This window comes from Austrofundulus limnaeus, unplaced genomic scaffold (genome assembly GCF_001266775.1).
Source record: "Austrofundulus limnaeus strain Quisiro unplaced genomic scaffold, Austrofundulus_limnaeus-1.0 Scaffold1, whole genome shotgun sequence".
NCBI lineage: Eukaryota > Metazoa > Chordata > Actinopteri > Cyprinodontiformes > Rivulidae > Austrofundulus > Austrofundulus limnaeus.
The window spans coordinates 9484203-9498528 of record NW_013952403.1 but is presented as its reverse complement, the minus strand read 5'-3'; the positions used below and the strand labels follow the sequence as shown (position 1 = coordinate 9498528).

Here is a 14326-nt window from a genome sequence, read left to right as displayed (position 1 = left end):
CACACACACACACACAGAAACACACCACCAGCCGGAGCCTCCTGGCCTCACATGCGACATATTGGAGACAGCGTGCAGTGGAAGGAGCTGGGTTTAGTAACAAGTGTGAAAACGGAAATCTAACTCTGAGGGTGAAAGCCAACAAACACCGAAGGAACGACAAAAGGRGAGATCTGCAATCCAATCAGACTTTAAAGAATGTCAGTTTAGACTCGCACCGGGGACCACACACTCAAACAACTAGTCCTCTTTGGAATGAGTTTTGGAGGAAAAAAAAGGTATTTCACGATTCTGCTTTGAGAAGAAACAAATAGTTTCATTTTGTGGCCTATATACTCCATCAGGAGAATGATGAACTTCTCTACGTTTCTTTTCCTGCCCCACTGAAGCCGTTTAAAATGCGCATAAATAAGCCAGTAAAATGCTTTGTTTCAGTTTATCAGTATTCCACACGTGAGACTGTAAGGACAAACGTCTTGGGGTCTTGGCAGGTTGTTCTGTAGTGTTACATAAAGAGGCCCCTCCTGTTTTGGATAAATTACATTTAGTGTCTCACTGAGAACACCTCTAGGCTAAATAAGCCCCACCATGTGACACCACCTTCCCCGAGGACTAATGTGTGAAGATGTGATGAGCTGCAGCCTGAAGCCAGAGGCATAAACACACTCCCATATGAATAAACACACACACACACACACACACACACATACTTATAATAGCTGACAGAACCCCGAGCGGGTCAGAGAATCAGACAAATGATCGTCTAAAATTTAAATGAAAGTACAATACCCTCGCGTGTGTTTTTGCCTTGTGCAGTTGCGACATAAACCAGATGTTTTCTTAACCTTCTCGCCCCACAGCTGCACGGGCAACAGGGCATTTCTCTGCACTGCACTGTTTAAATGTCCTCTGAAACAGGCCCCGGCCGTGTCTGTCGCATCGCACAGTCTCTGCGGGATCGACGGMGGGCTTTGGAGAAAACCGAAGCAGATCAGAGTGAGGCCACCTCCAGATTAACTGAGACTGAGAGAACACTGCAAAGATAACAGTCTCTGTTTGGGTAAGCCTGCGAGGAATTCTTCCTAGAATTCCTCAAAGTGTTTTCACCGCTTATTAAAGTCCTTAAGTTTGGACACTGTAGTCTTGGCTTTGTTTTGACTTTACGAAGTAAATCTTTCAGTTTGAAAAACATTGTGTCTGTAGAATAAAAAAGGATGCAAACTGAAGTAATTATAGAAGCAGAAGCTGGCGTCAGAGGACTTCTATTTATCGTAGGTGTGACTGGGATTATCTATATCACTGGTTCCCAAACTTTCCAGCTTTTGACCCACAAAATAACAGTAACAGAGACCTGCACCCCAAACTATTTTGGATGATAAACATTTGTATCAGGTCAACTAAATATGAGCATAGTAACAATATTTTTATACTACATTTATCCATTTTAAATARACTAACCTCACTCCTTTGTAACAACTAAGGCAAAAATGTCATTAATTCAGAAAATCTTTTCAGGACCCCACCTTGATGTTTCGGGACCCCACTTTGGGTCCCGACCCCAACTTTGGGAAACACTGATCCAAATCAATAGTTCCCAAACTTTTCAGCTTTTAACCCACAAAATAACAGTAGCAAAGACCTGCACCCCCAACTATTTTTGGGTGATAAACATTGGTATCAGGTCAAACAAAATAACTGATTTAATCCATTTTTAAGTACACTWTCCACACTGATAAGGCAATATATAGTAGACATTTTAAAATCTAATTAATTCTGAAAATCCTTTCAAAAACAACACCTTGATGTTTCTGGACTCACAGTGGGGGTCCTGATCCCAACCTTGGGAACCTCGTTTATGCCAAACATATGATGACCAATCAAAATGGGTAAATAAAAGTTCCATCTAGATGATTTGGGCCAGTCATTCATTAGATTGAGATTACTAACAGAGATGTGACAATCACAATCAAGCCAAAATCTTTTGAACGATTCTCTCAATAACTCATGTGGTGTGTAATGACGAAGGCTGTATGATGAAACTAACCAAAACCTCTTTGAAATGAATGGATCCAGAACATCCAGCTCCCTTTAAAGAGCCATAAATCTAATCTCTAATTACTAATGATTTACCAATATCTGTTACAAAAGATGAAAATAGTAGTTATTAAATTATTATTCTTTGAAGAAGTTCATATGCCTTTCATGCCTTAGTTATGACTAAAATCATCTCATGTTGAGAAATGAGTTGTTGCCATTTTCGTCAGACCTTGAAAATGATGTTGAGCATTATTCCACACTACCACACCAAAATTAGCTCAACTGAGTTACAGCTATATAGTTTTTAACCACATTCACATAGCGTTACCAGTTGTAGATATTCAGCAATTAATTTAATTAAGTTAATTAAAATGTGTGTAGTTGTTTGAGGTTTTTACACACATGCACAASCAAAAACATCTTTGCTCTGTGTGATAATGAACTGATTAAAAAACCAGTAGTTAAGACTCTCTGATTTTATCTCTCAGTTCAGGGTTATTACACTGTAAAATGAAATTTTGTCTGTGGCGTCAGGTTAAACTGTCAGTTTGACAAACTATTAGCTCAAATTAAATTAGGAGTTCAAAATGTATTGGCTACAAACAAAGCAAGTTAAGTTAATTTAATTTTCCTAACTGGATTATAATTACATCATGTTATGAAAGTCAGTCAGGGTGGTGGGTGCGTTCCGATATTTTGCATTCTTTCCGTTTTGCCCCTCCCTCTCGATGCTAAGGCTGCCCTTCATGTTGCTTTGTTCACTGGATTGGAGGCAGTTTTAACACAGTACATGATGTTCAGGGAGTTCAGAATTTCTTTCTGTCAAACAAGAGGAACAAGTATAGATCAAAGCACCAAAGTCCTCTAAGACGAAATGAAGCAACAACAATTTTTTTTTTGTTAATAGATTTTTTTTAGTTCAAAGTTCCAATAAATTAACTAAATACTTACAACCAGACTGAATATATGTATTTACTAAGCAGTTTAATCAATAAAGTATTCCAGGTCAGCTTCACTGGAACAAAGTTTAGACAGCTTTACATTTTATTAAACTGAATTTAATTTGTTTGTWAATTTAAACCAAACATGGTGATTTACCCAACAAGACATTTTAAGTCAAAAGACCATAAAGTCCTGAACAATAATATTTGTTCACAAGCAGCCTTTTCACTCACATATTCTAAGCTGAAGCAACAGGTTAGGTTTTACAGTGTATATGAAATAGATGCGCCTGTACGGTCTGAATCAAGGGAATAATATAGAGTCACTTTATCATACAGAGCTCAGAGCTTTAAAATGACCATATAACTGTGATAACTTTCTCTAAATCTCATTARCTGACTCATAAAGTTTTTAAATAGAAAATATTTGTATTATGACAGAATAAAGGCAGTTTTGTGGATCATCTGGACCTACCTATGGGTAAGGCCAGGAAGAAGGGCAGCCAGCAGAGGATAAACATGCCCACCACAACTCCCAAAGTCTTAGCGGCCTTCTTCTCCCGGGAGAACTTGAGGAGTTTCACAGTCAGGGAGCTCCTCGCRTGGTGCGCGCGGCCCTTGGCTGCGCCCGAGCTGCCGGAATGGTGGTCCTCCTGCACCTGAGAGCCCTTGTGGATCCTGAGGGTCAGCTCGCTGGTGTTCATCCTCTCGCGCATCACCCCGGCCTCCAGGTTCTTGGTGGTCCGTTTGGCCACGATGTACACGCGGCAGTACATCGCCAGGATGACGGCGAGCGGGATGTAGAAGGAGCCGAGGGAGGAGAAGAGCGCGTAAAACGGCTCCTCGGTGATCAGGCACACCGAGTCGTCCGGGGACGGCGGCTGCTTCCAGCCGAGCAGGGGTCCGATGGAGATGACCACGGACAGCACCCAGACCCCGAGCATGGCCAGCAGAGCGCGCTTCTCCGTCACGATCCCCGGGTACTGGAGCGGGTGGCTCACGCCGATGTAGCGGTCGATGGAGATTACGCACAAGCTCATGATGGACGCGGTGCAGCACAGGACGTCCAGCGCTGCCCAGATGTCGCAGAAGATCCGMCCGAACACCCAGCGGTCTAGGATCTCCAGGGTGGCGGACACCGGCAGCACCGTGGTGCCCAGCAGCAGGTCAGCGATGGCCAGGTTGATGATGAAGTAGTTGGTCGGGGTGCGCAGGTGCCTGTTGCACACCACGGAGAGGATGACCAGGATGTTGCCCGCGATGGCGAACACGTTGAAAGCCCCCAGCACCAAACCGAGCGGGATGGCTCGGCTGAGGTCCACCTGCGTGCCGTTCCCCACAGAGCCGCTGCTGTTCCTGCTGCTGCTGCTGCTGTTGGCGAAGTCGAGTTCCGAGGAACCATTTTTCCACAAGTTTGTGACATTGTCAATGCTCCAACTCATTTTGATTCACGACGTCCTCCATAGCAGGCTTTCAGATCACCGCAACTTCAAAAAAAGACCTCGGCTGAAAAAGTGGTCCAATGCGGTCTACATGCCCACAGTGGGTCAGGACCGCTCAAATAGACCCTGATTGCCTTTTTTTTCTTTCAATTTTTAATTTCAGCTCATTACGCAGTCGTCCTCCCTCCTGAGGGCTCAGTGAAGAACTGAGGGTGGAAACAGTTCTCCTGCTTCCCCGCTCTCTCTCCCTCACACAGAGCTGCCTCAAACTGACCAAACATCCCCCCCAAAAAAACAAGTGCGCATGACGCAGCGCGCGCAAAGAAGCGGCTCCTCAGGACTCAGGTTTTCTGGCACAACAGTATAGAGCTTTTGGTCTTGCATCACATTTAAGGAGATGGTGGCACTTTTGACACCCTTATTTTTTTCCCACTTGGAGGAGAGGAAACTGGACAGTGTCCGGCTTGTGCTCTATAGTTTTAGGGGTTTTTCGTGCATTGTTTCTATCATAAACAGCACGTGATTTATTCATATTATATATGCAATATTTTTCATGACAAACAAACAAACAAACAAACGAAATAATAATAATAAAATAAAACTATTTAAATTAAGATTTCCAGTCATTCACCTCTAAAAGTGAAGTTCAGAAAGTGGAATTGATTAAAATCTGAGATATTCCTGCTGAATTCCTAGTTTGGTCAAAAATGGAGAGATTCTTCCAAGTAATCTTATGTTGGATTTGAGCTCAGTTAGTGAGGAGTGACTGATTTAATGGGCTGAGAGCCAGTGGAGGCTTTASTTTGGTCTCAAGCAATATATAGGACCTCCCCAAACCCCCTGCTCCATTATCAGATATCAGATGGCTTATTGGGGGAAATGAATCTTATGAAACCATCTTGCTCTGATGTTGGATTTTTTTCTGCTTTTTTTTGTTCTTTTCTTTCTAAAAATCAATCTCTTGACCAAATATGGTGACCTCCAAAGGTTAGGTTTGCTGAGTGTGTCTTAACTTTAACAATCACAAAGACTTCTCAACCATAAAAGACACCGCAGCCGAGCAGTTCAAACGCTCCATTAAGAGACCAGGGCCCACCCCGGATACATAAACTGTTCTTTAGTAATAAAGACTAAAAGTATTTGTATGTACATAAAGGCAGATTTTTACGATTCTATCGTGAAAGCACAGATCCAAAACATGTACTCTTTCTGTGAGAAAAAAATTWACTTAATGTCTGGACAGGGTATAGGAAAATTAAAAGAGAATTTCATAAGRTTTTGGTTGGGGAATATTTCAGTTTATAAAGTAGGTTTTACATGTGTTAAAGTGGAGTTCACTGGAAAAGTGAGCAGTATCTTACCTGTTGTAGATGGCCTCCTGAACAACATGATTTATGACTGTTATTGCCTTAAAACAGTTCCATCCTCAAAAATGTCTCAGCTGTTCATAAAGACAGCATTTTATTCATCTTTGTCAGTTTTACTGTAGTAAAAAAAATAAATAAATCAGGTAAACTTCAGTAATTTATTMACATGTTGCAAATATGGAGAACAGTGAAAATCACAGAAAATCACGCACTGCCAATCTCTGCTCTTCTGATTACATTTTCAGCTGCTCTGCTGATGAGAAAGAAAAAAAAAACAATTCTTTTATACACGTAGTCTCACATTATCAGAMACAAAACAATCCCAACAGGTTTGTGACGTCGAGCAGCACAGAGAGTCGCTTCTAGAGTATCTTTTGTTTATCTTCATAAAATGATTAACATGTTTTAGATGAGGTCAGAATGTTCCACTTATCTTAAACAACCGATAAAGTTGATTTTAATAATGTACAGTTTACATTCAGCTAAACCAATAATGCTATTTTTTTGCCATCAACATTTACATTTACAGTAAAAGAAGTGGTTATTTACAAGCAAAAATACCACCAGCAGCAGATAGCTGTAGCAGTGGGTCACTATCTACAACAGATAAGATAATCACCTTTTCACAGAATTCCACTTCAAATGATCTGAACTATCTCTTTAAAGATACTAGAACAAAAACAAGTACTTTCAAAATTTACTTTATCTTTGTAATTCAATTCAAATCTAACTGATGCACTGCAAAATATTGCCAAATAAAAATAAGTTAAAAAACTAGACTGCGGTCTGAATCATCTCAAATTAAGTGAAATAATCTGCCAGTGCAGTAAAACAATTACACATGACTTCTTGAAATAAGGATAAATTTCCAGGCTAACAAGATTAATAATCAAACACATTCTATTCTTGCCTAACAAGATCAGAAATACTTTTTGTCTGGATATTAGATCATAAAACTTGATGAGATGGGCAATTTTTACAGTGTCATGTTTTAGATGCGTTACAAAAATTACTTTTTTTTCTTCACTTGTAAGTTTTTTTAAAAAGAAATTCTAGTAAAGTTCACAACAAACACAGTATCCCTTGTTTTAAGTTGCTTAAGCACTTTCATGGTTGATTCCAGCACTACTTTGCTTCACATTGTGAAAGTATTTCTATCCAATCATTGCATTGCACTGAATATTTGTCCTAATACACGTTTTGATTACGAGCGAGTCAACACATTCACTGCGCGTCATTTTTGGCGCATCCTGAAAATGTGGGTTTTGGATCCATGTTGGCTGATCCGTGCGTGAAAACGATGCCTCATCGAGCTCCCTGAACCAGTTTTTTACCCAATTTAAGCCTGTTGAATCCTGGCATTGTCACTGAATGTGAGAGGGCTCCTTAAACAGTTGTGTCACATGGTTATTGAAGGAATGAGAAGCTGCTCACTCCATCTGTCAGGGTTAAAGGACTTATTGTCAGCTGTATAACACATTAATTGCTGCAGTCCTTTTCCAATCGGAGGCTCTTTCAGCTTCTGTTAAACTCAGGTGGCAACATCTTTTTTTTCTTTTTGGCCAGACATGGTTCAATTTTGAAACTCAAGTCTTCGCATATAAAAAAATGTTTAGGTTTTAAATACCAGTTACTGCAGCATGATTGTGTTTAAAACTTTACACCCTGACCTTTATCATTCCAGCGCTGCTGTTTGGTGGATCATGCATTCTTATCAGTCCATGAGAAGTTTGTGTTTTAGCTATCGACTGCCTGGAGGAATTAAAAAAAAAACAACAACAAAAGGTCATCAAAAGGCCAGCTTTATGCAAACCTTTAGACTTGAACGCACATTTGGAGAACCATATAGCTGAGCAGTACATAAAATTTCAGGACCTGTTTAAATCTTTCTTTAGGACAGTTGTAAACAAGTGGATTACAGCTCCAACAGTAAAACTTAGTGAAAATAACTGCAGTGAAATCAGCCCGTTGGGTGTTTGAGATGTTGTTTGGCTGCATTAGTTCTTTGTCTTTGTGGGACAGAATGATGGGAAGGTTCAAACTGATTTTATTGTATTAAATGTTAACAGAATTATTCCTGCTCTGAGTTGTGTTTTCACTTGATTAAAGCTTTTAATAAAGGACCTCCCACCCCAAGTTCTAACCAATCAAATTAAATAGTAAATAAATTGTACTTTTAAAGCACTTTATAGCCAACCGTGCTCCCACATTTTGTCTGGCCCACATCGTGCATCAACGTTTGGCCCAGCTACAGCAGAGAATGATGATCCTTTGGGCCAGTTGTGGCATGCCATCTTCAAAACAGTGCCACCATTGCCAGAGCTGGCCCACATCTGACTGACAAACCACTCGCCATGCCTGCAGTCAGCCAGCAGTGCCAGCTTCAGACCTGGCCCACACCCGTCGGCCATGTGGGCTCTCTGCAACACAATCTGTGCCCTTCATTCACCCACACACACATTCATACAACACTATCTCTACTAATCTAATCTGAATGAATTATTCCATAGACACTAATCAGTGCTTTGGGTTGAATTCATACACTGATGAGGCTCATCGGAGGCAGTGAGGGGTTCAACGTCTCGTCCAGGGACACTTCGACATGCGGCTGCATACTGGTGGAATCAAACCTCCGACTCTTTCGATAGAGGACGACTGCTCGAACCACTGATCCACAGCTAAATCAAATCAATCAAATTGATCTGGAAAGCACATTTAATACAACCAAACAGGACCCAAGCGTCATATAATAAATCCTCAAAGCAGTGTCAAAAAATATTACAACAAAAGCAATTTAAAACAAAAATAAATTACAAACATGAAAACAAGTAAATAATCTAAATGACATAAATGACAGTTTAGGGCAGGGGTCTGCAACCTTTACYATCAAAAGAGCCATTTCTGCTCCTCGGCTCACTGATAAAATGTGTCCAGAGCTGCAAAACAAGCTACGTCTGTGATTATCAACTGGTGGTCCGCGGGCCTTTTTGAGGCCTTTTCTGGAACCTTTACGGACAGTGGAGGTGACATTATAAAAGTAAAAAATATACTGTGAATTTTAATATTTATTATTATTTTTACATATTAGGACAAATGGAAAGACTATTTTCATGTAAACAAAAAATACTTTATATAGTTTATATTGAATTTCATAAAAAACTAGTACAACTAAACTATTATTCTTATTCTTATGTAGTCTTCAAAAATTTTAAAAGGTTATTCTGATGGATTTGAGAGAAAGATCATAGCAATAAGTTGGATAATTTAAGTAAACAACAGGCTAGCATGAGCTAATCTACAGGTTTTACTTTTTGTATTAGTAGTATTGAGCATATATTAGCATACAAATTGATTTCTGTTGTGGGTATAANATATAGTTTATATTGAATTTCATAAAAACTAGTACAACTAAACTATTTTCTAATTTTTATTATTATGTAGTTTTCAAAAATTTTAAAAGTTAATTCTGATGGATTTGACAGAAAGATCGTAGCAATAAGTCGGATTGTTTAAGTAAACAACAGGCTAGCATGAGCTAATCTACAGGTTTTACTTTTTGGATTAGTAGTATTGAGCAAATATTTGCATACAACTGATTTTTGTTGTGGGTATAAAAAACAAACAGAAAATTTTATCCTGTCATGCTTGGCCACATTTTCAAAGAACCACTGCAGAGGGCCCAAAGAGCCTCATGTGGCCCTAGAGCCACAGGCTGCAGACCCCTGGTTTAGGGTAAAAGCTCAAAGCATTAACTGCTTTCACTGATAATATTGTAGAAAGCTTGTTCCAGAGTTTTGGGGCCACTACAGCAAAGACACGATCCCCCACGCTGACGTCCAAAAGAAGCTGTTCAGAAACTCAGAGGAATGTAAGCTTGGGTATTTCTTCTTCTGGCTCATGAAACATTTTGTAAACAAACAGGCGAATTTTACCTCTTCATTAGCTTCAGGGCTAATTCTCAGGGTTCATGCCACGAGCTCCTGTCAGCCCGAGTGATAAATAGTTGCTGAAGAAGCGCTCAAAGTTCAGCTCCGCCCACAGACGCATAGCTGAGCACACAAAGGAGGAGAGATGTTCTTCATCAGTTTATTKTTTTATCTGTAAAAGGCAACTTTACAGATAAAATAAAAAAGTGGTTCAATTTAATTAAACAACTGTTGTCTGTTGTTTATTTTATTGTATCACAATTATATTTTGGCATTGCCTTTAAATTTCCACTTAATTTTATATAGCTGAGAACAAAATAAAACAATGTATGTCTTTGTTATAATTGTGCATTATTATTGTTTATTTGTCCAGATGTTCTTGAGGTTCTGCTGTTTATGACAGCGAGAACACGTCCGACCCAAATCCACCCCSTCCGCTCTGTTATTGTAAGATCAGATCATGTTTGATGATGTTTGGGATGTTATCCGCAGCATAATCTTGATTTAATGACATCTCTTTATCGTTCAATCCAGACTAATAAATCTTTGGCAGRGTTGTGTAAAAATAGCTCTGTTAGCCCAGAGTTTGGGGTTGATGTGGAAGTGCAGCAGGTTTCTCTGCCAAATATGGAGCAGATTGAACATAAACCTGTTGATGCTGCTGTGGGAATTTATGGCATCAAAGTCGCACTTAATCAAACTGTAGGGTGCGTGTRGCTTTACCAGCACTAATTTAGCCCATGTAACCAATAAATAAATAAATAAATAAATAAATAAATTTTGCTTCAGGAATTATGGTGACACTTGTTTTAATGTGATTTAGAATTAATATAATGTTTCCACTTTATGTTTTATAATTACTATTAACAGTCTTAATGTGGATTTACAGACAGTCTGTTAACTGAATATAAATAGCATCAGTTTTCATTTTTATTTTTGACAGATATGGTAAACAAGTTTCTGGTGATACATTAAACAAAAAGGTACCTGGTGCAACATGTACACTGGAAATACAGACCTTCATGTATGTTTCAACTTTTGCAGGCGACSTGCATAAAGACACAAAAACCTTCAACTTTGAAATGAAAACAGGACGTTCAGCTGCTGAATGACAACACGTCACAGTYGCTGAATTCACACAGGTGGATAGAAGCTGGCCGAAGTGTCAAAAGCATGTGATTTATTCATTGGCTGAAAATAGCAGAACAWAACTCCAAAAGCTAAAGTCAAACGAAAAGAAGCTGCAGGTTTCCACTGCTCGATGTTCTGACGTACGTCGTCGTCTTAATCTGCACAAAAACATTAACAGGAAGCCTTTGAAAGGTTAATGTTGTTTCATACAACTGTAAAATGGCAAAAATAAAGCTATCAGAAACAGAACAAAATAAAATAAAAGCAGGAACTGAAAGAGGTAAAACCAAGAGGCTCCAGAAAGCTTTACACTGCAGCAATGATCTAAATCAAAATCTTATCAAAATCCAGCAGTTTTAGTCTCTTTCATTACAGAATGAACTAAATARCAAACACTTTAAGAAGAAAAAAATCATTTTAAATGCATCTGAATTACTTCGGTAGCACGTGTTTTTACATTTTTGACAATTATAAATACTACATTTAAGTTTAGTAACTAAGCTAAACAGCAAACAAGTAGCTAATAAAAAGAAAAAGCAAAACAGATGCACATTTTCACAGTAAAAATGCTAAAGCTAAAGTTAGCACAAAATGATAATATTAGCAACTCGATGGTTAAAAGCAARAACACTAAATTAGCAAAACAATAGGTAATATTAGCATAGTAAATGGTGATATTAGCAAAACTAAAAGGAGCAAAGATGGTAGCTAAAAGCTAAAGAGGGAGAATAGTAGCTAAATGTAGCCAAAGTTGAGCAAGTTTGATCAAGCAGATTTCAAGAAATACTCTTTTGAAGGACTTGAAAGAGGTTAGAAAGACGTATTAAAGTTGGTTTTTCAATTAAAGTTAAATATTTTGAAAAGTATAAAGCACAGGGTATACTGRGAAAAATGAAATAAAGAGCAAAGAGAAAGCCATAAAGTTTTGTTTGACATAAATCTAAAAAAAAATCCTAAACATTTTAAAGGCCTAGCATCCACTGGAGGAATGCARATCGCCCGCTGCCGTYTGTGCCACAGGRCTAAAACCCAAGAATCTCTAATCCTTCATTACGAGTATCTGGGTCCTTCAGAGAGGATTCACATGAATCAGATTTTGTGAACATGATCTTTCTTTATGGATAAATCAGCTGGAATTATCACACTTTATGACTTTGGATTTCAGAACTGGGATAAAGTGCATTTCACCGCTCATTGCACCCGATTGACCGCAGCAAGCTTTTTAAACGGCATAAAAGCTTCAGTGTGTGACAAAATGCTCCAGGAGGTGAAAAAAAGTTTTATATCTACAGCTGGAAATTTTACCTCCTCATCCTCCTCCGCCTTCATCGCTCTGCCTGCGCGCTCCTGTTCTGGGAGTTTAGGAGGATCAACTTCTTGGAAGGWCAAACAACATGAAGCATAGAAAAGATGGAACCGTTTGAATTCCTTCTCCAGAGGTAATTTCTCGTGTTTCACTCTAATTTTTTCATTATTTATTTTGTTTCAAACAAATCAAATCAGCTCAGGATTCTTACATTTCAACACAGGAAACAAAACAAAAAAATATCTGTGAGTTATATTTTAGGGATAAAGTTTTGTTCAAGTCTGACCTGTTCTGATAATTTAATTTCTGCTAAATGTCCAGATGATACAGAAAGAGCTCTGCTATAATATGATCGGATAGTTTTACTATTCTGAAAAGTTCAAATGTGACAGGTTGTTGTTCATTTGTTTTTTATTCTTTTCCCTGTGTTTGCCCAGAATCTGACTTCAGATGTTATCTCAGCAGAGCTGCACTGACYACACATGTTCAGCATTTTGTGATRAAACAGGAAAAGCACATTAAAGGCCTCGCAAGGCTCAAAAACATCACCAAAGGTTAACTGTGTTGTTTTAAACAAAAATACTGTGCGTTCAATCAGAGTATATGCTGGYGATATCTCTCATCTACAACCTCTTCAAATTTTATCTCATTATCTGTAAMATTGATCAACTTCTACCCTGTTTWATGCTGAYTCYTGTTGATTAGCTGTGACAGCCATCTTGAGCTGCACTGATCCTAAACATTAATCGGTTGCGGACGTACAACTAATGATCGCATCTTGTCAGTGGTTCATAAGATATTTTGCTGACAGACAAACTGAGTTGAGTCCAACAGTCAATGCTGAAATCTGAAGCAAAGATCTTGTATAATGAGTGGCACATGGACTTTGTGTCGTGGATGACTCTCAGCTACTACCACTCTAAATATGAGCACAAAATCTGTAAAACTYTTTGATTTACAGCTGATTTTGTATATGTTAAGAACGATTAGCGGTGGCGGCCATCTTAAATTGGATTGACTTTAAAAGTTGATCTTTTGGAGTTGTACTTTCAGGAATTATCTTTGGAAAGTTTAATTAAAATTAGTCCAGTAGTTAATGAGARATTTTGCTAACAAGCAAACAAACACATAAAGTATGCTTTTAAATCGTTGCCCTGACTTTACAGGAAACACAAAGTCATAAAGCTTTCAGGACTCCATGTCTCTGACTTTTTGTGGATGTTTTTATCCTCTCCCTTTGGCTCAAAGATAGAAGTGAATCCCACTCATAATCTATATTGATCCCAGCCCACCTGGATGAGTGGGCTTCTGTAGTTGGGCTGCGTTGTCTCTCCTACACCGTATATAGACGATGATGTGTAGGAAGGAACCCAGATCACTGTGATCTGATTATTCATCTGCAACAGTAACCTCTGGAACAATGTGAGAAAACTTAATTGTCCAAATGCAGGAAATAGTAAAAGCCATTAGAAAACATAGATTAAAGAAGCTTTATAAAACAAAAGGTGCTGCAAAATCAGGAAGTCTAGTAACACATTCTAAAAAGATGGCGGATGTAGATAGCAAAACCTTCACATGGAAAAAGAAACAAACCACAAAACWAAGATGAATATCGGACAAAAGACAACTGAAAACTTCAACCTCTGCGTCCGCTGTGGGAGGTGATGAAGTAACCAAAGGGTTACTTTTAATCAATAAATGAAATTCTCATGTGCAGAAAGAAGAAATCCAAACATACTGAGGTAAACAGGCTCAGASTAAACATGAAGAAAATAAGAACTACTTAAAGGGGAAAAAATGAAAATGGGACCTACTTAAAGATACAAAAACAAACTCACAAACTAAAAAAACAGATAATACTCTTTTGTGAGAGGGATGTCTTCATTTACAAAGTTCTTCTTGGCATTAATATGATCTGTAAAAATCAAAAATGACAAAAAATTAAAGATCAAAGCTTTACTGAACCACATGACTTAAGAGTTTAACGTTTTCATTGATTTTTTTAMCTTTTYTTTGTATTTGTACAATTTTTAATGTCTAGAATTTTCCAATGTGAAAGAAATATGGGTTTAAAAGATTTTCTAAGCATTGTATTCAGTTTTTAAGTTACATTTTCACAAAGTCCCAACTTTCTCAGGAAAGGGTTGTTTTATTTTTTTTTATCTCACAACACAGG

General features: G+C 38.4%; 1 protein-coding gene across 1 annotated transcript in view; it reads right to left on the bottom strand.

Annotated features, from left to right (window-relative positions):
* LOC106517703 (alpha-1A adrenergic receptor) overlaps window positions 1–4699 on the bottom strand; it is a 30646-nt gene extending 25947 nt beyond the window's left edge. Inside the window, exon 1 of the mRNA XM_014008691.1 lies at window positions 3454–4699. Within this exon, the coding sequence (XP_013864145.1) occupies window positions 3454–4420 (967 nt within the window). The 5' untranslated portion in view covers window positions 4421–4699. The remainder of the gene's footprint in view (window positions 1–3453) is intronic.
* Between the last annotated feature and the right edge of the window lie 9627 nt (window positions 4700–14326).